The sequence below is a fragment of the Cinclus cinclus genome, chromosome 4 (assembly GCF_963662255.1).
Source record: "Cinclus cinclus chromosome 4, bCinCin1.1, whole genome shotgun sequence".
NCBI lineage: Eukaryota > Metazoa > Chordata > Aves > Passeriformes > Cinclidae > Cinclus > Cinclus cinclus.
Window position 1 is genome coordinate 6,538,817 of NC_085049.1, and position 27,289 is coordinate 6,566,105.

Here is a 27,289-nt window from a genome sequence, read left to right on the forward strand (position 1 = left end):
CTTTCCTCTCCTACAGCAGGAACAGACCAAACACAACTCTTGCCCCCATGTGCAGACGAAGGGGACCCCAGTTCTGTATCCCAGCCTCCAAACCACACTGCTTAACCCCCAAGGAGTTAAGTCCCAGCATCTTTAAAGGTGTGGAGGTCTGAATAGAAAATACACATACATTACTTTTTACTTCATATAACCTTCCAGGACAAGGAAGGACACAACGCAGAGGCAGAACAAAATCAACTTGCTTCTAGAGTTCAATAATGTTATTGGATACAGTGACAAAAATTAAAAACAATAAGGAAAAAACAGTGATTACTCAACAACTATTGAACCTTTTTTTAACTAAAATGGTGCTTTTCCTCTGCAACTAGGCTTTACAGAGAACTACAATCTTAGACATATTTACCACTGCAATGTGGTTCTAATACTGTGTGCTCTCACTTGGTAAAGGTAACTAAAAATTACTAGATTCCAAAATGTTTAGAAGGTATTTGTTTGTAGATCAAAAACATTATACATATTTTAGAAATGGTGACTTATATTTCAAAATTAAACTCTTAAGGCCAGTTCATTATCTAACTTGTTATCTAACAGATGTTTCAACAACTGCGAGAGCTTTAGATGCTTTTTGTACCTACACATGGTGGCAACCAAGCATGTCAGTGGGAATGTTACTTGACAGGTACATAACATAAAACTGGGACTGGTTCCTAGCATCATAGGTGATACTGCCAGAGAAGATCATGACTTATCCTGGTCTGACCTCCTGTGTGGATAATAGGAACTAAACCAAAACATATGGTTAGTGTTTTGTTAAATTTCAGGAAAAACACTGATTTGAAATCTTTAAGAGCTACGGAGATTCATTATTAGTTAATGTCTTGGGGTTTTTTCCCATATCAGATTTCTCATATATGAATCAATTCACCTATTGTGGTTTTCTTTTTTGACAAATTAAGTATGTCAAATACTTCAGTCATGCTTCTCTGAGCCCTCTCTATGTCTGTGACCAAAGACATCAGAACTGGATGCAATATTGACAGAGAAAGAAAACCACCAAATGGAAAAACAAGCACTTAGGTTTATTAACTCAAGGATCCAGTCACTCCTACATGCCACAGCATCATTCTGGGAGCTCATTAGGAGAGATGTAGGCATTGCCCACCCCACTGATCTCTTTTGGAGCTACACATCACAGGGTACAGTCTCACACTCCAGAGGTATGACCTATTCTAATTTTCCTTTATTTGCAAATTTTTTTCATTTGACTATATCAAAATATGACTCGCTTGAAAAGCTCAACTGTACAAGTGATTTGAGTTTTGTTTATGTAACTGCTCTGTTCTCACTTTGTCAGAATGGTAAATCTGTGTCATCTGCAGATTTCTATTATCAGCAATTTTTTTAGTGGAAATGCTGAATGGCCTCACACTGACTCCCACAGACACTCACTAGACAAGCCTCCTCTTGAAGATAATTACCAAAAAAAGTATTTTTTTTAGTCTTCCTAGTAGGATGTAATTGTATTTCTGTTGATAGTGTTAAATACTATTTAAATGTACAGAATAAAATAGAGCGCAGTATGAAATTATTATGCTGCACATTTGCATCCACCAATGTAGATTCACTATTCAGAATTCAAGACAGAAATGAAGCTGTTAAGAATGACATGGGGGGAAAAAAATTTTCGTTTGTTCTTCTTAACTGATACTAAGAAAATTAGCTAAGTAAATACTAATAAGCAGTAATTTTTAGAGAGATAATAAGTAAAGATTATAGAATACAACACTTGTAATCAAAACTAAATTTTTATTATCTTCCTGAACATAGTATTTTCTTCCCATGGTGCCTTCTGAGATAGATAAACAAAAATCACCACACATACAGGAAGCACTTGCATGCTACAAGATTTCCATTAAAATCCATATAGGAAAATGAACACAAAGCTCTTTTTGCAGGCAATATTAATAACTCATTACTATTACTAGCTGGACACACTGTGGTCACTGGAAAAGCAGTCTCATTACAGTATTATACTCTGGTATGTTGGAGGTTCTCTCTTCACAGTCTTCCTGAAAATTAGGAAAACTTTGGGTAGCCTACTGGTAAAGTGAACACACCTGTCGACAGGAAGAGTTCTGATACCCCTGTAGATATATTAACAAAAATTGACTGGTTATTCAAAATCCACATGGAGGTAAAAATAAATATCCAACACTATCCAAATAGCTGAAAATATGCCAAATAATTTTAATTTCTTTCTGAAAAGTAAACATAAATAAAGGTAACAAAATGGCAAATTATTTCATTGCTGTTCCACATTCATGACCTGGAGTGTATCTCTTATTGGTGAGTGATCATGTTGCCACAAGGGAAATGAGAACACACTCAGCAAGACTGGAATAGGACTGAAGCATGAAATAGCATCCTTGCAGCCCCAGCAAAGCACAAAGTCAGACTACTTATGGTGACTGGAACCATTCCAAGCCTAAAGCTACCTCATTTATTTTCTAAGACTGTGTTGAGATAGCAAAGTTGCAGTACGGATTTGGAAAGCCACAACCATGCACTGCTGATTCATGCAGTTAAGTCATGCTGTTACTACATCATATTTATGCTGTTATCATGCTACTTTATGATGGGAGACTTCATTATCACCAGAGCCAGAGCAGATGACAAACTACATGTCAAGAGGAAACAACAGTTGCTTGCATGCATTAAAATATATCATCTAAATATCAGGTGAAATTAATTCCAGTGATCAGAAACCATTACCAGTTTCTGATATAGTCACACAGAACCCTATTTCAATGATTATACAAATATACAGCCATGTTTTGCCAAATGAAAGATTTAGCTGTTAATTACATGAGAACAGCTTATCTACATTGAGTCTTTAACATGAGGTTCTTTTGGGGTTTTTTTGATCCAAAGAGTCTTTCTTTAGCTGTGTGTGTTCTTTGTATCTTCAGGAATACTGTGGTTTGGATTTTTTCTAGTATTTCTTACAGTGCATCTTCAGCAGTTCTTTTGGCCAACAATAACCAAATAATTTGAACAAAATTCCTGGGAACTCAAACAGCAAAAAAACCTCCTGACTTACTGACAAGATTTATCTGAAAGGCCAGATTTGGAAAGTACTATAGAAATACTGTCTACTGATTACCTGCAAACTCCAACCAAAAATTCACGTTTTAATTTCTAATTTCTTTGATATAACCTTCAAATAAGTTCAGTCATTCCACTGGAGTGTAATTTTGGGTACTGAGTTTCTTTTGCTGAAGACCTGGACTTTGGTTGCTCTGACTTAAACTGGAATATTTTTTCAATTTTGTGATACTAATTTTATTACTGAAAGTATTTTTTTATATTTTTGTCTTTCTGTAAGTAAAATCAATATTTATTATGTTGCTAATGCTCTCCCCATGAAGAATGTAGAAATGGGCATTATATAAAATAAATTTTAAACCACCTATATAAAATAAATGTTAAACCATCTCCCTATTTTATGTTTCCAGCATTAGTCATTTTGTTTTGGTCACTTTTCTCAATTCTGTTGATCTTCATCACAGCAATTTTAGCCGAAATAGCTTCAGTATAATTTGTTGACACACTGACAGTCTAGCATTCCTTTTCTACAGCAAATATCCACTATTATGTAGATATTTTTATCCTAAGGCTCAAATTGTTAAGACCAGCAACTTTACTGAAGTTAAAATATGATAATTCTGCAATTAAGATGAACTGTTTCCTGTGAGAAAACTGTTCAAGCTGCTGCATGACCGTAATGTAACAAAAATGAAATCTGGACTGACAAGAATATCCAATGGAATTTAGAAGAATCAAACATCCCTTCCAGGGCCCAGAAGTGTATTATTCTGTCAGGTGAAAATTCAAACATCATGGAAAGTTACACATTATGTGCTGTTCCAATGCACAAATCGTAGCTGGAACGTGTATTAAAAAAACCCATTAAAAAGCACAGTTGTGGGTTTTTTACCAGATAGCATCGACAGCCTCTTCTGGTTTGGATGGTTCTGGCTGGGCTTGTTGGGGCTGCTTTCTTTGTCTGCTTGTCTTTTTACCATAAAGGAAAATTCAACACCTTTGAGGTTTTGCCAGACTGAAAATTTCTGGCAGTAATTTTATTTTCTAGTGGTAGAAGACCTTCTCTGGTTTTGGTTACTTACTTAAGATCGGCTGAGAACAGCGTGTCCAGAATGAAAAAGCACTTTTTAAAAACACCAGAATATGGATGCAAAAAGCTCAGCCCAGCTTTTCCATATGATTTTCTGTCACGATTTTATGCAGCATTAACAAGGATATGTGTAAGTCTTAACTATAAAACAGAAATGTTAAAACCTTTGCATCTTGTTAAAATGCTCCGCAAATTATATTTGAATTGCTCTGCATATTTGCAAAACTTTTTTTGTTTTGGAACCTATTTACTGAACTTCTATTCTATTGATTCTCAATGTGGCCAAGTAAATATGCTTTGAAAAGAGGTATGATTGTATTTATACAGCAGCAGTGTGTCTCTGGATCCCTGAGAGCCTACACAAAATACTCAAAATGCTTTGCCTTTTTTTTTTCATTTTGCTCTGTGATCAATTTAACTCTTCAACAGCAGAATTTACTAAAAATGGTGAATTCAATTTGTCAAATAACTGCACTGAAGCCAAAATCAAATTATTATTCTGCCTCAGTTAAAGCCATCCAAAGACCTAGAGGGTTATCAACAAACTATTTTATGGATAAGGGAACAAAAAAAAAAAAAAAAAAAAATCAATCTGTATTCTTGCATCCTTCTCAAAGGGTTATTAGCCCAGCAATATTCATCACCTGTTGCATTCTGTGTGAACACTTTTAAACTTATTCTTTTTTCTAGAATAAGCAAAATAGAACCCTGTTTCAATTATGACATCCACAATGTAATTTTTAGATGTAATCACAACTACTCAGCCTAGAAGTTATTAGAAAATTGTGCCAAACCATAAACTTTTAGCAAAAGTTATTTATATGAACATACCGAAAAAAGATCTGATCTGTTAGAGACTGTCAAGAGTCCCTTGTGCTTAAACAGGTATTTTCCCTCTACATATGTAATTGTCTTTTAAAGAGCTGGAGGACAAAAGTTTCCTATCAACTTCATTTTAACCTACACATTTATGAATTCGAGGATAGTATTACATTTTCATAAACTTTAATTCATTGTGTTCTTTGCACATTAGTAGCATTAATATGTGCCTTTCTGAACAGTATAGATTTGCTAGTTTTTCAACCTCTATCTTCTGCAGTTGAATATACCAAAGCTGGGGCTCCCCGTATCATAGAAATAAAATGGCACTAGGGCTTTGGTTTTTTTTTTGTTTTGGTTTTTTTTGTTTGTTTGTTTTGTTTTTTTGTTTGTTTTGATTTTTTTCTAAAAAAACTACCTTCACCCTGTGTAATATTGAGATAATGAGAAGAAACATAAAAACTATATGGGTACTATCAGTTGTAAGACTACATTACAGGTCTGTTTCAAAAAAGAAAAAAACAAACTCAAACCAACAATAAAACATACAATCCACATTATAAACAGCATTGTAAAATCCTTTTCTGATCTTGCAATGTCCAAGTACTGTTCAAGTAGGGGCATAGTAAAATCCATAGTAGAAAAGTCCAAACCACAGTATTCCTGAAGATCCAAAGGACACTCACAGCTAAGGACCCTGGATCAAAGAAAAATAAAATCTCATGTTAAAGTCTCAATGCACCTATACTGTTCTTATGTAATTAAAGCTAAATATTTCATTTGGCAAAACATGGCTGTATATTTGTATAATCATTGAAACAGCGTTCTGTGTGACTATATCTGAAACAAGCAATGGTTCTTAATCACTAGAATTAATTTCACCTGATATTTATTTTCTTTGTGTATTTTAATGAACGCAAGCAAGTGTGAAACTCCAAGTAGTGCTCTTCAAGCTCATGAAAAAGTTGTTATCCATCATTGAATATCTTAGGCATGAATGCTTTATGATCCCATCAGAATGCATGGATCCAAACACTAGTTTCTGTAACACTGTTCATAAAGAAGCCTCCTTTAAAACAGCAATCATTATGCTACATTCTGTCCAGGCCGGTCTCATTCACTCTAAAAGTTGCATTTGCTATTCATTTTTGTTGCTACATTTGGGCCTCTTTATTTGGTGGCAGTCAATTCTGCAAGGACAGCCTTCAAGAAAAACAATTGCTTAAGGGAAATATAGCCATATGAAACATTTTCCTGCAATTAAAAACAACATTAACAAAAACAATAAAGAAAAAAGCACTTAATCCAGCACAAATTTCTCTAAGCAATTTCCATTAAAAATTAAGAATTAGTTCCTGGGGAAAACAGGAAAAGCTGACCAATTACATTATAAGGTTAATGGGATTAATCTAATAACATTCAAAATATGCAATTTTCAGGGAGCAAAATGAAATAAAGATTTTGGTAAACTGCAGAACTTTGCAGACACCATGTACTCAAAGAGCTGAGATCTCAGACCTTTTATGGTACCCAGAGTTCAAGACAGAAATTATTACTATGGCATTGTTACTGCAATGATCTCTGAAATTCTACATCCAGGAAAATCTCCATGTCCTCTATTTGTTTTAATCCTTTATATTTCCTTCTTCAAGAAACTCTGATTCTGAAGAGAGTGGCAGAAAGTCAGGACCAAGTAATACATTGGTAATACTCTTTTTTAGGTTGCTTTGCTAATTAGTTGCTATGCAAAATGGGTAGTAATGGGAAGGTTTAAACCCAGTCAATAAAATCAATTTAATCAATTATTGGAGAGAATATACAGAACACATAGTGTGATTTTACAGAACAGCTATAAATTAAAATAAAAATTAATTCTAGAGCTCATTCAGTCACAGTAAAAGATCCATTACTAAACAAGAGTTATTTTTCTATTATAATCATAACGATGTGTTTTCTGCAAAAAAGCCCAGATTGTAATCAAACCTGTAACACTAAATTCCTTAAATTCAAATAGTAAGAATAGGGGTGCACACAAAGGCAAGGGCTCAGGTGTCTCTGGAGTCAGGTAACTGTCTGAAGAAGGAATGCATGCTAAAGAAACAGATGCCTCTTCCATAACATTCAGAATGCAAAGGGATCCTCCAAGCAATATGAATTGCATAAACACTACGTCCTACAGTTTTTCTTCACACAACAGCAAGTTTTAGAGGAATTATGTTCAATATCTCTTTCCCTCTATTGAGCAGTCTCCACTGGATTTGCTCCTGGACATTTCAGAGCTTCCATCCCTCCTCTTCACTGCCAACATCTCTGGTAACAATCAGTACAGGAAACATTTGGGCTTGCAAAGTGACAATTACATCCTCAAGGAAGTCTTCACACACTATTTAATATTCAGACCATTAAATGTACAATTTAACAGATGAATTCTAACTTCTGTCAATGCCATATTCCTACATAAATAATACAGTCACATAAATATTTGCACAGGACAGGGTGAGATCAGAAGTGACTAACTCATGCACGTCTTTCCACTGACTACAAATGTAATTTAAAGTGGCTTTGTTTCTAATTCAAACCTGAGTTACAGGATTTAGTTTATTTCACTAAACCTTAAGCCAAAATACATAATTTAACACATTTTCAATCTAACTGCTCTCTGAAACATGAATCATATCTTCATATAATATTTGTACTGAACTACGCAGCCAGTTAACATCTTTGTTACTTAAAAGAATAACATTTGAAAAATAAGGAAGATATTAGCTAATATCACACATAATTGATTTAGAAAATAGAAATAACTGCTCACTTTGTCATATAGCTGCTTTGGGTTTTTTTTTTGAACATGGAAACACTAGAGTAAGAACTCTGTCACACCAATAGATGGTATAATGAATTCAGCTGTCAAATTCACTACATCTGCTGTTAAAGACTTCGTTCTGTATGAAAGAAGGGTTAGAAGTTAATGAATTGCAGTATGACACACATGAAATCCAAGCACAAATCTGCACTTTCAGTGCTTACATTTGAACTCTTTAATTTGATGCATCATCTAAAATTGCAATGTATCCCCCGACTATGAGAAAAGCAAACTATTCAAATTACACCTTAATTTGAAACTAACTGTAGGAAAAAAACCTGGTGAAATGCACTTTTTCAAATGGCATGAACGTCTACATGGAAGAAACACAAACTATTCATGACTATAAATTACTATATCCCTTTTGGTATTTTTTTTCCAAATAGTAAGCAAATATGAAAGTATTACAAACAGACAATTGTGTGTAATGAGTCAAAATCTACCTCCAATCTGCTCTGGTGAGTGACATAAGTTCTTAAGACCTTTGCTCTTCAAGCATGCTCCACATCTACTTTCAAGAAAAAGTAGCTCGCCATCACTTCAAAACAGCTCTCTGTACTCTTTTACATTTTACACATGTGCCACTGAGCTTTTACAGCAAAGTACCTCATTCCCTTTTAGATGCTCTCAACTGGTGTGCTAGGGAAGAAAGCACTTGGTACTATCTCCCAGTACCTTGATTTTCAGATTTGTTCAACTCCTGGGTAAGAAATTACTTCATAAAAGCCACATGCCTTGGAATTATACTTAAAACAGGAGACTGTAAAAATGAACTTACTAAATCTCAACATTCATAATATAGATTACACTTAGAAATTTTATAAATATTCAGGTCTTTTAAAAAATATCAAAATATATTCTACTTATATCAATATCAAAAGCTGAAGATCCTTGTCCTGTTTCTCATCAGCAAGGTTTCAGTTTTCCACTTTTCACGCTGCATTCCAACTAAAATTTCTACTGATATGGTATGCTGGCCCTGTGGAACCAGTCTCCCTCAGCAGGGATTTTGAAAATTTCTTCCCAATTTGAGCAACTTATTTCCGTACCAAAAAAAAAAAAAAAAAAAAAAAATCTGGACAGATTTCCCAAGATAAGTCTTGGCTCCAGTGATTAGATGTTCAAGGACTACTGTTCTCTCAAGTGCTTTGGAGAGAGCAGGGTTTAGTCTCACTGACCACTGTGATTTATCTGACAATATTACACTAGATCTTATCACTGAATAACTTCTGAGTTTCCGTAGCAAGTACATATATTTAAGTTACTTGTAATTCAAAATCCTTGTGCCACTGTTACAAATAGCTTGAGGAGGAATGAGGACTTCTGGGAGAGAGCTAAGATGGAAGGAATGCAACAGAAACAGGGGCAGATTTCAAATTTAGATATTACAAAATTTATCTGTATTACTGGAAGTATATAAAATATTATTTTAACATGCCAGATACGATTCATATATTATTCCTATATGCTCTTGGCCTAGAAACTCAAGCAAAATATAAAAGGCAAATTTAGGAATGAAAATACATACATTGATTTAGGTATATATTTATATTTTATACAGATATCTATCTAAATCAACGTATGTATCTATATAAGATACAAACCAAAAGTGGGGTTTGTTTTTTTGTTGCTTTTTAAAAAATTATTTTCATTCTTAGCTTTTCACATTTGAAGCCAAACTTCAAGGGAAAACATTGTATAACATAGGGAAAATAGGCCTACATTACAATCAAAAGAAAATGGAAAACCATACAGAAAGAGGTAAGTAGTGCTACAATTCTTACTTCCTTTTTCATGCCTCTTAAGCCATTTTTAGTGTACCATATAAACTGGTCAGAATCTTCCAGTAGCTTTCTAGACAGAGGGCAAGTTCTCTGCCTAGTACTAGACAAGTACCAGTATCAAAAGAAGGATGACCCACAGTCTACCTGTTACATTTCAGTTCAGCATTTAAATTTTGCAATAATAATTTCGGTGGGACAAAACCTGCACTTCTAAGACTGTAATGTTAAAACACCTTTGCACCATTGCGTTTAATTTACAATACAATCACATGTGGAGACCAAGTCAAGATATTCATGATGATCAAAAACATGCATAAGCTTTTGACCAAGTTGAGTAGGGTTGAGAACAGAGCAGTTAAACTATTACCACTCACATCATTCTCTGTTCATTAAGCTCTGCGTGCAAAAATAAAGTCAGCAATTTTATTATTGCAAATTGGCTCTTCTGAACATAAACGGTTCGAGAGTGTTGAATCCCAGCTGTCAGCTACCAGTACTCAGAGAATAAAAAGTGATCTCACGTTAGGATGCCAGCTATGACTTTCAAATCTAAAACAGCAGAGCTTCCAGTTTCTTGAAACACGTGACAATATATTGAATATCTTCCAAAAGTGCTCTCAGTGGGGAATAAAATCACATCAGTGTTAGTAGTCAGGCTCTTTACAGTTAGAAAGATTTCCATGCTCACAGTTCTTAATTCTTTACAAGTTTTGGTACATCCACTGGAAAGACCCTATTAGTTTCCACACACAGAAGAATGAGGGCACAAAATCATCTAATCATGGAACTTAGAAGGGCAAACATTCCTCTGTTCAAAAAACTAATCCTTTCAGAAGCATATCTTTTTTAATTGATTTTATTTTTAACTGCAGGAATAATGGGAACTATTTTTTTTAGCACAGTACATACCAAGAAGCTAAATTAAAATAGATTTATTAGTTATACCTCATATAATATGAAGTAAGCACTCCTATATTTTCCGTCAGAAAAACTAAAATTTAAAAATTTACATCATAAACTATGTAAAGATCACAAAATATTAATGAAATCTATATTACTGTGGTTGAGTGTAAAAAGATAGTATGAAATTACATCTCTGGTATCTGACATGTTTCTGTAGTAGATAATGTTTAATGAAAGATATTAATATCAAACTTTTCAAACTAAAGCTCGTTACTTATACAGACAGTAGAAATTAAATGAAATTAACTTCTAAGCTTCTTCAATTTTAATAAGACATACAATTGTGCATGTATTCATTGCGGTGAACAAGTCAGTATGACTTACTGTATAAATAAGAATAAAGCTCAGTCACTATCCTGAAGATTTTATGGCTCAAGTATAAAGCAAGAGACAATAAATTTCCAGAAAAGTAAAAAGCAACACAAAACTCATCGATGTGACTGTAAGTGCTACTAAGAGACTCAAGCCAACCTGTCAAATCTATTCTGGGCATAGCAAAAATGCAGAACTTAACATGACTTTGAGCAAAGCAGCTGAATATGTGCATTAGGTGCACCATTTAAGTAAGGTGGCAAAGTGGGAGATAGCACTGCTACTTTCTGGTGAGTGCACGTGGGTGATGAAGCTGTCATCAAAGGCTGACAGACTGGAGTCAGCAGCCCAGTGCTGAATCTGACACGTCAGGCAAGGTGTCAGTGTTAGTTCATTAAAGGTGTCTCGGTTTTCCTTGGAGCTCCAAAGGAAAGGAAACTAAGGGAGATGCAGAGCAAGAAAGCAAGAAAAAATGATGGACTGAAAAAATTATCTTTACAGCTTCTTTGCAGTCTGGGTGAATATAATTGGAGGAAAAAATGCATTTTTCAAAGACAAAGAAAAGGACAGTGCAGTAATAAAGATGCGAGTGGGTGACAGCATGGGAGAAAATGTCTTTTAGACAGACAGAAAAGCCTGTATCTTAAAATAATGAATAAGAAAAGATCTGCAAGACAGATTCCTCACCACAACATACCGGATATATTTTTGTAGCTCAGCTATGTCAACAAAATGATAGCTTCCCAAAGTACAAATCTAACAGATAAGCCAGTATGAATTCAACTAACTTAATTATAATTACCATTAGCTTATATTCAGTTCAACAGTTGAATCTAGTCCCTGAGGTCTTGTTTCTGTAAAAATCTTTCAGATGCCTTGTACATTCCAACAGTAAACTCAGAAGCCATAGTTTCTATTCATTTTTTAATTCCAAGTATGTTCAAAATCATAGATTATTTTTTTATCAACCAACAGCATCAGCTATCCACATCTCTAAAGAATTCAGGAGAATTTTGGAGTTTTGGGTGTAGTTAGGAAAATTAATAACAGCAAGCCAAAGTCTGACACCTGCTGATGAGTAGAAAGGTTTTCATTACTAGTACATTTAATTACTTAATCTTAGATAGTAGAAGCTAAATGAATTTCACATTTTGTATTCAAAAGGCATACTTTATCGCATTAAAAAATATAGTTTTATTTATATTAATCTTAGCACTTTTCTCTTTTTTGTCTGACACTAGAATGGAACCAGTAAATTAACACAGAATATTCATACCATCCACAGAAATGTCAGAAACCAAGAATGACCTGTTTGAGTCTATAAAACATCACATTGGTTACAAGGGAAAATCAAAGGCAGGATTAAAATTTCTGCCATTTCCTGCCTAGTCATTCCCTGCTTCCCTACATGTGAAGTACAGACTGCTAACCTGAATTATGAATAGAGTAACAGAGCTAGCCAAACTACCTCTCTGGACCTGGCTTTGTGGGGCACCCTACCTAGATAAAAAGGACTCTCTAGAAGTGAGAACCAAGAAAGAATAACAAGCTGGAATGAAAACTGAAAAATCCCTCACCCTTTTCCATAATATTAATCTTTGTATTATACATGGGCATGAAATATTTAAAACATCTCCCTGAAAACATGTCAGTTTAATTTCACTGCTATCAAAAAGTGACTCTGGGGAATTTGAAAACTGCTGAGTGTAATAATTTTTGTCCTCATTACATAGCATTGCACCACACAGCTCATCGAATTAAATAGCAAATTTCAAAATGGGATTATAGCTTACTAGAAAGATTACTGAATAAGTAGGACAAAATGTAAGCAGATTTAAACTCCTAGGAAAATAAAACCATCTGTTATTTTGGACTTTACCAAATAAATGGCAGTGAGAGCAATAACATGTTTCAAATTATTCAAAGAGGACAACTATCATCATGACATGATTATCATTTTACAAAGACAAAATTATTTCACTATGTTATTTGAAACATGAAAAATATGGCAGAGCATCAACATAGTTTTATATGTCTGTGTTCCAAGTCTGTACATACATGTTTAGGTATATACAGGTACATTTACAATATATACATATAATATTCACACATGAATATTTGAACATTAGGAGACCTGAACTGAAACATTTATTTCTTCCACCTGTCCCTTATCAAAACCTAGTTCCCTTCATATCTTAATACTTCGTTCTCCAGATTTAAACCAAATACCAAGCAATTTCAGGTTGTATCACTCTACAGTATGAGTCCAGCCTAACTTTCATTTCAAATTTTATTTCTGTGCTACATGACAACACACAAAAAAGTCCTCAAATCTATAATCACACAGATTGTGTGTCTGCAATAAGGAAACACTGAGGGATGAAAATTTGGTATCTAAGTCAATCTGTTCATATCAGGAAGAATAAATATCATACTTTTACTGATTGCCTGGTTGCAGACATACTTAAAAGAATAAAAACAAGTATCTTAAGAGCAGACTATTTTCTATCATCATCCTGCCTGTAATATTACTGATAATACACTTCATCAAATAATAAGAATGTAAGTTTTGCATAACCAATCTCTTTAAAATTGGTCTTTCATTCAAAACCTATTCAGTGTCTTTTCTGGCACAGTGCCATACCTGATGCTCTTGGGAAATTATTCCAACTTAAAATTCCTGTGAGGTCTGTATTTCTACTGAAAGGGGTCAAAAAGACATAAAAGAAGAAAGGAGTTTTCATAGCTAGAAGAAAAGAACCAGGCCCTGACTGACAGGTAGGAGAGACTTCCCTTATTCCTGTCATGTAGAAAAACAAATACAACACATGCTATGTGCAACAGAAATGACTGAATGCATGTGATTCTTGATACAGTTTACAGAACAAGAAACTTCGGTATAAAATGTGCTATAGCTGTGGCTTCTCAATAATGTGAATTCAGTGCAGAGTACTCCAAACTGCATATACTGAAATTCCCAATTTTCCAATGTAGTTTAAGTGCTTATTACTTTGAAGACTAGGCAGTGATCTACAGCTATTATTAACAAAGCAGAAGAATAATGGATATTATTCTTGCCTGTGGGACAAAAGTATCATTTAGAGAATTGATAACACTTTAGTTTAGCCATTTTAAAAGGTCATGTTACACAATAAAGAAGGCCAAGGCTTTTAGTGATAACATATGATGGTGATAAAACTAGCATGGATCTACAGATCCTCAAAATTACCAATTGCATTTCGATGTTGTAAGCAATCCAAAGCAGTGTGATAAATGCATTGCAGCGTATTCCTGATTTTTGTACTTTATATTCTAGCTTACATGGCCTATAAAGAAATTAAATCATACAGAATTATCTTAATTATTAATTAAGTCAACAAATCTGAATGTGTGTAAGAACAAAACCAGTCTTCATAATACTATACCATGGCATTATTTACTTGAAGCATAGTTATAATAGATTTGGCAGAGAGATGAAAATTATCCTCTTTGTTGCAGGAAATCAACATGAAAAATTTAATAGGGAGGATTAACAGTGAACAATTGCAATCAAGAGGTACAGATACCAACATTAGAGATGATTTTGACAAAGTACCATAAATTGAGAAAATCTGACAGTGTTAGCAGGTAGTAGAAATGAAAGCTGTTATGTTGTGCCCTTAGGGATTTATTCATTTCAAAGACAGGCAATGACAGCTCTGAATAAATCCTTTCATGAAGATAAAATAGATTGAAGTGATACACAAATTTGCACAATGGTTCATTTGTAGAGGGCCACAGAGTTCAGTCAGCTTGAGAGAAAATAAGCTGGTGATGGGCCATTTCCCCAGGGCAGGCAATGGTGGGGGCTTTGCAGCACAGGCTATTCACATTCAGCCTTCAAACAGGACTTGAAAGCCTTTTAGGCATTCAGCATGTATCATAGGGTAAAATTCAATATAAATATTTCTATGAAAGTGAACTGTCACCACTTCACAAAAATAATTGGACTTCTATGGATGTATGCAAATGATTTGCCTATCTACCATATTCAAATCTTCTTACAAATTCCTGATAAGCTTTTTGCTGGGAAAATGTAAGGTTTTGAAACATAGGGGCCTGAAGTCTTTTTTAATTCCTAATGAAAACAGGCTCCTTATTTTAAAAGACTGCTTGTCCAGCTTTTTTAAAAAGCCTTTTTGTTAGAGAATGTTATATTATACAGATGAGAAATTATAAATAAATACTTCAGTGATGCATTTAAGATTAAAAGAATCCAGTTACCTTCTCAGAAAATCTCTGCAAAATACCAAGGTAACAGCATCTCCAGAAATCATCTTCTCAAAGTCTGCCTCAGTAAAAACAGCACTTTTTTTTTTTCCAGAGTAGACAAAGAAAACACATCTCCTACTGCTTATAGCCCATCACTTCAGGTCTAACCATTTTGGAGCAACTTTAACTAACAGTAAGATATTGTCAGTCTTGCTGCCCCTATTTTGTCTTAAATTCATTCCCAAGTAATGTTAGGAAGGTAAATCTAAGAAATGCTACCCTGTGCTTGAAAAATATCCTCTTCACTTACTTGAAAATCTTTCTCGTCCAGGATCTCTTTCCTCCACCTGACAAGGAAGGCAGCACAGACGTACAAGTGGAAGTGAGAAAAACCCTCTGGTTCAGACTAGAAAAAATAAAAATAGATCATCCTTTCAATACACAAATAATAATACTTTTGATCACCATATGCCCCAAGTGAGTTTTTATGACATTGACTTCTAAGTACACGTGTCAGCTACATTTGTCTCTCTTTGTAGCAGACACATGCTTGCATTTAATCTATGCCAAAGCTATTATCTGTAATGGGGACAAAGTTGAGGCAGCTTCCATTTTTCATATTTAAATTCATTCTTTACTGATGTGTTTTCTATTTCTGGTGTTATCCATTAACTTATATCTGGTATGAAATATTGTATTGTCCAGCTCAACACTGTGGCATGAACATATGTTTCATCTCCATTATTAAGTCAACTCTACAACTGGCAGTAGCTTTTGAAGTATAAATTTTTATATAGGAAATTATTAAGCATTGTAAAAATAAAAATAACTTTTATTATATTGAATTGGATTAGATGTTTTCACTCTAGGAAGAAAACCTATTTGTAAGATGAAACATTTATAGCTCAGTTTTGTATTCAGATCTGCAGCTTTCTGCTCTGGTTCAAGCAGCAGATTCCACGACTTTATAAAACTCCCAGTAGAAATCAACATTTCATAATTTCACATAAGAGTTTAGAAAATCTTCTGATGAGGTCTTTAAAAGACATCACTAAGTTTTCTCACATTATCAAATTAACATTAGATTTAATTTTCTATACCACTAAGAATCAAAAACTAATCATGGTATTAAATTATCAATGTAAAAATCTCATTAAAATAAAATTTGACAATAAAAATTATAACATTTAATTACATAATCTGGCAAATAGAGGTATATTTAAATACTGGTATCTATAGAATTTACAAGATCTATTTATAGTGCTTTAAAAATACAGCAAGTTTTTTTCATATTCTCTGCTGGTAATTTCAAAACTGAAGTTTACTCTTTAGAAAAATATAGTGTTCTGCTCAGGTATAGTGAACTGAAACCACTTCTTACATAAAGGACAACATGATAAAATAGCTATTTTATTGCTGTTTAACCTAGAACAACATGGTATTTAAAATAAGTGTAATAAATAAACTTCCCAGCTATAACAAGTGACAAAGGAAAAATATTCTCCTACTTCTACTCTTCCTTCTCTTCTACCCTTAACTGATAAAAGAACAGAGTATGGTACAAGAGGTTTGGAAAACACCTGTCCAAAAGAGCTACAGAAACTACAGACCATCTGGTCCACCAAACCAGTATGGTTCCAGGAAAGAGATAATGCCACTTATTTGGAGGGAAGCTTTTAAGTTTAAAAGTGTACTTGGAACTGAAAATAAGAATTAGCTAATTTTGGAAACACTTTTAAGTAATTTCAGAAAAATTATCTGGACTTGTATAAGAATCTCTACTTTGTCTTGTGATTTTTCTGGGTTTTTTCCACCAATAAAGATTTCTTCAAAATGAAGCTCTTTTAAATGAAACAAAATAGGTCTAAAAATGCAATTCATTAGAGGAAAAAATGCATATCCCCTACAGATTTAAAAATTCATCATGCTTCAGAGATAAGTCTAGGTACAAAGTATTTGCAATGGATAGATTTAGACAGTTTTAGAAATTGAGTAAAACAGCTAATGCATAATTGCCTCTCCTAACACCTGATACCTATTATACTTTTCCATTTGCAGCTTTTGAAGTTACAAACAGTTTGATCTCTAAATGTACAGAAATGCAGACTACCAGCTAAAAGCTATTTAAAATCAAGTATAAACAATGACCTTCATTGAAATGTTTTAGAAAAAATCTCAAGGCAGATGTACAACCTTCCAGAAGACTTATTCTGAACATATTACAGACGACTCCGAGCACATTATCTAAGAACCATCTGTCATTATCAATAGAAATCATTTAGATGTTAACATCACAAATATCTTATTGCCCTGCAAATGCTGGATCTCCTTTGCAGCTGATATGGAAGGTATTCCTTGGACTGCACTCCTCAAACTTCTTGAATTGGACAACCACCAAAAGAATGTAAATTTTGTTGTAAGACAAGACTGATTAGTGTCTTGTCAATGATTAGTCTAAGCAGCCTTCCACCCTGAATACTTCAGCATTTAGGGAGTGTAACACCTCCTGCTATTATATTTGTATTTATATACAAATTTTATTGTATATCTGCATTTATCTACAATACAAGGTTATTGTTTAAGAATTCAGAATATTTAAAGCCATGAATTTTTTGTCATGATTAGGTATTAAACCACATTTCACACTCAAGTAATAGCTCAGATAATAGCTCACACAAGGACTTCCAAATAATTACACATGAATAAAGCAACCTTAAGCTACTCTATTTCTACCACATTACAAGGAGCAGATAGTCTAGGTGAAAAGAAATTTAAATATTTTTTGCCAAAAGATCCAAGCAATTTATGGCAGAAAAAAGAGAAAGAAGCCATGAACATCATGAAAAGTGGAATACATTGGCTGCTTCTTCAAGTTTTGCATTTTTGATCAGCCAGGAGCCTTGACCACCTAGGCACAGACTCAATTCACTGTCAAAACAGACTCAAGAGCTCCAGTCTGAGAAGAAACACAGCAAGAACACACCAGAGGGGTCCATGACAGTAACTAGCCTCTCACCAGGAATGGCCAACAGCAGATGACTGAGTACAGGAGTGCAAGATAAAGCAGTACCTCCCCAGAATACTCCAAGTTTCAAAGCTTTCATGCTCAGAGATGAGCATTTCATGCTACGAGAAGCTGCAGAATTCATCCATTTAATAGGAGTTAATGGATTTGTCTAAACTTCCTAAATCTTTTTGCAACCACAAGCTTTTTGGTAAATCACCAAGTCCTGGAACAAAGAACTCCAAAACATGAATGCATGCCATATAGCCTGTCTGGTTTAAACCTGCTGGTTTCATTCAAAGTAGTTCAGGTATTTGCAGTGAAAGAGTTAATCACTTCCTGTTAACTTCCTTCAACCCATTTGCATTTCCTTCTTCCGCAGACCAGAACTGTTCTGCTTATTCCACCACTCCTCATGTACCAGTTCCACCACCTTTGTTCAACCTTCTTAAGCATCCTTTCATGTGGTTTTCTCATTCTCAAATAGGGTCTGAACTGTATATAGCAGGTAAGTTACAGAAAGAATATAACTCATAGTGCTCATAATGATATTTTATTCTCCTTACTTTTTCCAGTAATTCCTAACCCTTGGGGTTTTTTTTATTTTTTTATTCTCGACTGCTACTGAGCTTCCTACGGAGTATTTTCCTCTTGTGCTTGACTGTAGGAAGCTACCTTGAAGCCCATACTCATACCAGTAAAGCTAGGATTGGTCCAAACACATTATATCACTTTATATCCACACCAAATTTCACCTGTCATTTATGCCAGGCTGTAAACAGAAACAGGAAGTCCTATGACTCTTTCTGACTGCTCTCACCTTTACTACCCTTAGTAACATGGTGTTGTCAGCAAATTTTGCTGTCACAGTTGCTCCTGTATCCCTTTTTTATCCCTTCAGCAGAAAGAGCTTAAGCCATGTGACAAATTGCAAAAGAATAACATGTTATTTTCTTTAATTCTGAAATTTGCCTGCTTGTTCTTAACATTTGTTTTCTCTCTTTCAGACAGCTTTTACTCATACAAGGGCATTCCTTTGAATTCCACAGCTGTGTTTCTTCTTTCATAACCTTTAGTGAAGAACCTTCTTCAGTGTTTTCAGTATTTTACATCAACCTGGCACATGTATTCACTGGCTCTTAAACTTTGTAAGGTGTGATTTTTCCCAACAAAAATCATGTCAACACTTGCTTAAAATGACATATTTAGCCATGGTGAAAGAATACTACAGTCAAGTTTAGAGAACTTGAGGTGAATTCAAGTCACCTTAATCTTGTCATTCTAAAAGATCCTGGAATACTTTGCAGACTGCAACTATTTTTATTATACACAGCAGCCCACCAGCTCATGTGGGACCATGACCTCCTCCTGCTTGTCAGTTTTCCAGTCAGTTACATAATGAAATTTCAATTATTTGAAAAGTGCTAAAAATTTTAATTTTATTCATTACACATGCAATAAAGTTTTTTTTACAGTTATATGCAAAAATACCTATTAACAACACTTTTTCTGAGTTTGCACATTTTGGATTGCCCCTTTTTTTGCTTCACTATGACTATTGCCAAGAGGATGATCCTAAAAGCAGTAAGTGACCAAGAACACTTGTCTAAGATGAATCCAATCTTACCATAAACACAGCAATAAAGTTGGATCTTTTACACTTTAAAGAAACCGAACAAACAAACAAACAAACATAAAGCATAACCTACAGGTAAGGCCTACAAGCAGCTGTTTCTAAGGCAAACACCCATCAATGAACATTAAAATTTATGGGCAGGTTTCATCTTTGCATAAAACAAACTGATCCAAACATGTTACATTGCATTTCAAAATCTTTAATGGAAAGTAACATTAATGGAAAGGTCATAATATCAAGCTAGAAGTATCTGTCGCAGCCAAAACATTATGCAAATATCTCAACCCTTAGAGTTCACTAAATCCCTCATAGAAGATCTATTTAAAAAAAAAAATTACAAGAACTGTGTTCACATTCCCTATTTCTGCTAGGCATGTTCAAAAAAAAGTACTTATTATACAATGTTCCACTAGATTTGGTAAATTTATGCTGAAAATGAGGTGAGGATCAGTTTTCACAACAATTTAATCAACTGGCAACAATTTATAAAATATTACTTATGATATAAAACTCTGCTGTGAAATCCCAGCCACAAAGAACACCGACTACGGCTGGAACTCTTTTGGATCAATACCTTGCCCTGTTGGAATGCTCCATATGGCAAGCAAAATTCATGTTAAGACTAGGAATCAATGACAAATACAAATGGATGTTAGCAATAATTGCTATTTACCTGATTTACCCACTCTCCAACTAATAATTTAGTTTTACGAAGCATCTTTCATATAAATTTCCACGTGACCTCATATTTTCAGAATGGAGTTTAAATTACCGCCCCCTTTACTTGCTAATATGCTCAATTCAAATAGATTTTAAAAAAAATAACTAACGAAGTGTGTATTTGACTTTTTTTGTTCTAGCTTTTCCAGAATAAACTGTGGTGGAAAACAAAAAAACAATGTTTCTCATTTGGCTTTTTTAAAGAATTCACCATGCAGTTCTTAAAGAGTTCAGTCATGACTAGGATGTCAAGTGGATTCTCACTCATTGAAATGCTTTCACATCCAACACTGAACTGTTACCTTTTACAGATATTTTTCCTCCTCTTGTGTGGTGGTTTATTACCTTTGCACACAGGAGAGTTGCTAGATCTTAGCAAAGGAATGGAGCTTCTTATGCAACTCCCTTAAAGCCTTTTCTTGCTAAATTGGTTATTGACAGAAGAAAGTGGAATAAAGCAGTTTTCTTGAAAAATGCCTTGGATACAAATGCAAAAAGATGCTGAACTCTACAGAAGGAGAACATTTTGCAACACTTAGTTCAAACTTTATTTTGAAAAGAACCTAGAGAGACTCAGAAGCACTATGGATAGTGACACTATCATAACATAGTTTCTTTTCTCTAATTTACCATGTTAATAAACCTCTTGTTATCTGTAGTGAACAGTGACCATGAGTTGTTCTTTGTACTCGCTGGAGAAACTATTACTTAATCTACTGCTTTGAATTTCTACAGCTTGAAAATGCAAACAACTTCCATTTTACCTTGCAGTTATAACTACATAAAACATAGCAAAACAGGGATGTGGCAATGTGAGCATGAATTCTGCCAGTGATGGATCAATCACCGTGATTTTGGACAACAATTGTGAGGGCCATATATAAAATCCCAATCTAATATACAGAATCACAGAATCACTGGGTTGGAAGAGACCTTCAAGATCACTGAGTCCAACCCATGCCATAACACCTCACCTGAACCATGGCACCGAGTGCCACATCCAGTTGTTTTTTAAACACATCCCAGGGATGGTGACTCCACCACCTTCCCAGGCAGATCATTCCAGTACTTGATCACTCTTCCTGTGAAAAGCTTTTTCCTAATATCCCTATTTCCTATATTTCCCTTGGTGCTGCTTAAGATAATACATATCTGTGGGCCCTCCAGTAGGAACAAAAAATTACTTTCTCCAAGGTTTTTGTTTGGCAATGAGAACAGAAGAACCAGCAGCAAGAACTAATGAAACTCTTCCAGGTTGGTTTCTGTGCATTAACAAGTAGGAGCCACAAAACATTATAAGCCCACATCAATAACAAGAGATAATTTACACTGTTTAGGTTTTTTCCTTTGTTCAGCATAGCTGGTGTATTAAAATACAAGCTATTTAGGTTAGAGCCATTAATATGATCCCTAATTATCTTACCAAACCATGACACAGGGTAATGACTCAAAGTAGCAAACCTCTGTGTAATTAACACTGAACATCACTATGGCATTTACTTCCTCTAACAGCATGAAATAGAAGCATACAATTAATTCTGTTTCTCATGCATATAAAAGTGAAGCATGTATATTCCTACACACCTTAGTCCTGAGTCTTTTCCTCTCACACAAACTGTAAGAGCATACGAGAAGGCAAACGAACAACAGCCTTTTCAAAAACTTCCACATGCTTGAAAAGTCTAACTCTCTAGCTATTTCCCAGAAAATTCACTTTACCTCTTTAATTTCTGGGATTACCCCACCTGAACTTAAAATCCCTCTTGCAGGTGTGAAGTTATGGATGTACTGAGTTGTTATGGAAAGTCTGAGGAGCAATAAGATAAGAATAAACCCAGAAGTGACCAACTAGCTGCCTCCTCAGCATAGGTGAAGTTGCAGAAAAAACTTTCTAAAACCTGCTATTTCTTTTTTAAAAGGTTACATGACAGATTTGACCAAAAGCATCCAAACAAAATATGTTCAAAGGCATGCACATTTGGGATAGCAAAATGTAGATTTTATCTTTGTTTCACCATTCAATGATAGAAAAAATATGTATTGCAAAAAACTTCTTATATTTTAAGCTAGGCTGAAACCTGGGCTTCAATTACTCAGACATGACTGTCTGGCTGGAAAGAAATTTGTTTTGAAGCTTCCTGCTATTTAAAACCCCATCCATTCTATCTGAAATCGCTAATTTAATTTATACTTAAACATTCAAATTCTGTCTCAAGTTGTGTATTGACACCAATTAGCTGGCCAGAAGTGCGGTGAGAAAAAAAGCAAAGATGTGTCACCCTAAAATCAACACTGCTTTTAGTCACAGAACCATTTGAAAGTATGATTTAACTTAAAAAGCACAAACTAAATCCAGATCATTATAATGTAAATATGTGTTGCAACTGATTCAATTCTGAAGCACCTTGCTGCAAGGCAAAATATGTTTATATAAATGCCAGCCTGCTTTAAGCAAACTACTGATTTGATATAGGGACAAGCACAATTGATTAAAAAAGAATATGGCAACTTTTCCACCTGTAGAACTTCAGGAGGTCATGTGAACCACAACCAGACCAAACTTCCTCAGTAGCCTCTCTTTAAAAGGCAAATGAGCACAAATAAGCAGTATGGCTAATATTTACTAAACTAATTCCCTATTTCACCTTTTGAATTTCAAAATTATTTACCTCATGCATCATTTTAATTATTTTTACAGTTCATTCCCAGAGAACTTTGATACTGGGAAATTAATTAATGGGCACAATAGAAGAACTGTCAGCATTGTTTAAATATAATTTCTGCACAAGCCTCATTTGCATGTATTCCTTTATTCTAAACAGTGGTACTGCTGAATTTTTTTGTATGAAATTGTTAGTTCATTAAAAAGAGCACAATGATATCCTTTTCTGCAGATATTCATGGGTTCTCAAATCTACTGAAATACATGCTTGAGATAATCATTAGAGCATTTATTCCACATATTTTAAAGATACTGAAATAGCTGTATAATAGTTGCATCATTGTGTAATTAATTGGCTTGAGCTTTATTACATTATTAGCTTTCACAAAAGTTATCAAATTAATACTTCAAGGCAGACCTACAGAAAGTAGTAAGTGGTAGTCTACCATTTCACAACTGCAAAAAGCAGTGAGAATACCTCTACACATACATGTTACATATTTATACTGAAAGACTAAAGCAAAATCTAAGTAACAGTATTGAAAAATAGTGGTTGCTTATTCCAACTTCTCCTCAAATAACATGAAAGGGCTTATTGACACACTGCCAACACGTAATTCAAAGAAATCCTCTCATGAAGTAGGTGTTAGGCTACATATGTCACTTCCAGATAGCGAGGCTCTCATGCGCCTTTCTGGACAAAGTTGGTGGTTGGATTACAATAAACTCTTAAATAAAATATTATAGGTCATTTGAGAAAAGCATATGAAACAATCCAACAAAGTCCTTGCTGAATTCTTGTTCAGTAAATAAAAACTCTACAATCCCCAAATTCCTACTTCTGTAAATCGGGGGATGATTACTCCAACGTAATGTAAAAGTTTTGTGAGGATTTCTTATTGGATTGACATTTATACCGAAACCTTGTCTGTTTTAAGAAAAATGTATTTTCTTCTTAATAATCACAGCAAATAAATTTTTCAAGCAAACTATCTCCAAAACTTTTTCTTTCTCTCAAGGAACACAACATAAAAGGTGAGAATGAACAAATATTTCACATGTTCAGTCACATGTTTTCTAATGGGGGTCTTGTTGACTAATATGTTAAGAAATACCAAAATGATACTTAGTAATAAGCATGAGATATTACCTTCCTTCCCTGTTTTCCAAGCTAACAAGATTAGGCATGACAGAGTTAAGTAAAAACACAGTCAAGAACATCATCCAGCTTTCTAGAACAACCATTTTCAAGATACTCAAGACCCAGCACTGCCTGCTTCCCCTTCTCCCATCATTAAATGACATTCTACAAAACAAGAAAAAGCAACAAAATCCTTGATTTCTGATCACCATTATTCCTGTTAGAGGCTATGAGACAGCTGGGACTGGTATTTCCCTCTATTTGCTGTCCTGCAAAAATCTTGTTCATGAAAACACTGTTTCATTGCACAGCAATACTATCTGAATCAGTCCCTACTTAGGGATGGCAATTTGCCTGAATGTTCAATCTTGCTTCATGATGATGACTTAATTATACCAAGCTTTTTGTGTCCATATGACTGCTTACAACATTCCTTGGTCTGCATGCTTCACATTTCATTCAACTTCTATTAAAACAAATAATGCCACCGAAACTAAAGAAGGCAGTTGCTGAATGCAGCAACATCTTGTCTGATTAAAGAAAAAACACAACTGAAAACAACACTCAGCTGCTCTTCAGCTACGTCCAGCACAGAGGCCCTGCAGTCGTGACTGTGCTAAACTGCAGGTTTATAAAAGGGCTTATGTCAAAAGCAACAGAAAAGCCAACAGCACTACTCATTCCAAGTATCTGAAAATTACTAGTCACTCAATATCACAGCTGGAAGTGTTAATAATGCACGAATTTTAATTAAAGTCATTAAATACTTGATAGCTATCACCAGGAGTTTGATCTTGTTGGGATGAATAAGACTAGCTGCTTCTTTTGTTAATACAAAAGACTCACCAAGCTAATCCAAAAACAATCTTCACTTCTATTCCCATCCACCAAGTGCCTAGCACAGAAAGAATTACTAGTGATGATCAGGTGCAGCTTTGCTGAACTCTGATCAGAATGAGAGACTACATCTACTAAATACAACTGCCTTAATTAGATTTAGCAAAAATATTTCATGGGAATAACACTACAATTCTGAAGATGCTAAATGACTCCATAAATGACACAGTCTGCGCAGAACTTAAATATCTTTCAGGACACTGAATCAAGGTAAGATCTTTGATTTAAAACTTCTTAAGATGCTGACAATCAACTGCAGAACAATCAAGATAAAGTCTGTCTTAATAATAAATCTTCACACCAGACCAGTGATTGAAGACAGCAGCATAAAGCAGTAGACTCATGTGGGAATGGCAACCTGAAGAGTTGTTACAATCTGCTTTATCAAGGTCCTCTGGAGGTTACCACTGATGCTACTATTCTTATCTCTGAAAAATTTCTATGTTGACCCTGAAGAGAGCCCTGAGCAATTACTAGATGATTACAACAGTAACACTTTTATACTTTTTTTCCATCTCAGGTGTATCAGATACTAACCATTAATACTTTCCTAGCCGAAATACTTTTCCTTAGAAAAGCTCCTACAAGAACATCCAGCAGCAGTTTAAATGATGCAAAAAGGGGCAGAAAGTGAGGCAAGTTTTAAGGTACTACCACCTAAATGCAACCTTATTAATTCTAATATTACCAATAATGGATTGTTTTGTTTTTTTTTTCTCTAGAAAGCCTTATTCCATCACAAATACAGCACAAGAGCTTAAAAAGCTCTTGCTCTTCAACAGCTTTTCCCACACTGACAGCCTGAGGTAACCTGCACACTTCATGTTTTTCCCGTTTGACATGACATCACCAGATTGTGAAGCTTAAGTACTCAAATCTCTTACTGCTGTCAATAAACATGACTTGCTGCTTCTTTCCATCAGCTTTTGTGAGCAACACTCCACTAATCCATGCTGACATTCTAAGGACTGAGTTTTCAGTACCAGGAGCTTGAGACACTTCCAGCAGATGACAAGGCAAACAGAAGTGCCCTAATCACTACCCCTGCCCTTAAGCAGCTCAGAATAGGAGCACAGCTTTGATCCAAAGAAAAGCTTTCTGGCTGGTTTTTTTTTTTTGGTTTTTTTTACTGAACGCAGAACCTTGAGCTGAAATTCACAATATAACATCTAGTATAGTACTTCTGCAAATTCCTTTATCAAAAACTATTGACCAAATACTTTAAAAGGGCAATACTAGTCCCACTGAAACAGCCTGGACACTGCATTAGATTCCCAAACATCTGTCCAAATTTTCAGAAGCATTTTACCTATTTATTTTATTTAAGACTTTAAAAGAGTACATAGTGAGGTTATAAATTACTCTTTCTGGATTTATTTTCTACTATTATAAAAGAAAAAAATTACATACAATTTTCTTTAAATCTCTCTTATTATGTTGTAACAGGCAACAAAAAAAAGGCCAATCATAAAAACATTATGCTGCCTGGCTTCAAGATGAATTTCATCAACAAAATGGATGTGAAAAAAAGAAACATGCTCCACACTAACTCAGCCTCTAGAAAATTAAAATAGAAACCAAGCAAAATATGAGCTACCCAAGGTGTGAACTAAAATATTTACTTATAGAAGTATGCAGCATCAAAATGTAATTTTTAACTGAATCTGTCCCTTATAACATTTTTCAAATTCATCAAACTGATTTTTCTAACATGATTTTGCTTATAGCAATGAAGACTGAAGACTCTAAACTTTTAGACTTCAATGTCTGACTAACATATCTCGAAAATGCTGGAAAGAAGGATGTAAAGCTGTATGGTCAAACATAAATTTAAGTTAATGCCAATGTTTTCCTATCTCACAAATAATGTAAACTGCAAATATACCTTCATTTAGTACATAGCTAAAAGATTTTAAACACAGCTTACTCTTACTTTGTGTACATAGGGATTCCTTGATTCCCAAACATCCTAAATCAATATGAAATAGCAAAGTATATAGAACAATTCAATAAAAATATAAACTACATTGGATGCAATTAGA

The 27,289-nt window shown here is 34.4% G+C and overlaps 1 protein-coding gene across 4 annotated transcripts in view; it reads right to left on the reverse strand.

Moving 5' to 3' along the window:
• TBC1D22A (TBC1 domain family member 22A) overlaps positions 1-27,289 on the reverse strand; it is a 135,764-nt gene that overhangs the window by 14,471 nt on the left and 94,004 nt on the right. For all 4 annotated transcript variants that reach the window (XM_062491594.1, XM_062491591.1, XM_062491593.1 and 1 more), the window contains one exon: positions 15,498-15,593. In XM_062491594.1, coding sequence (XP_062347578.1) covers positions 15,498-15,593 — 96 coding nt within the window. The remainder of the gene's footprint in view (positions 1-15,497; positions 15,594-27,289) is intronic.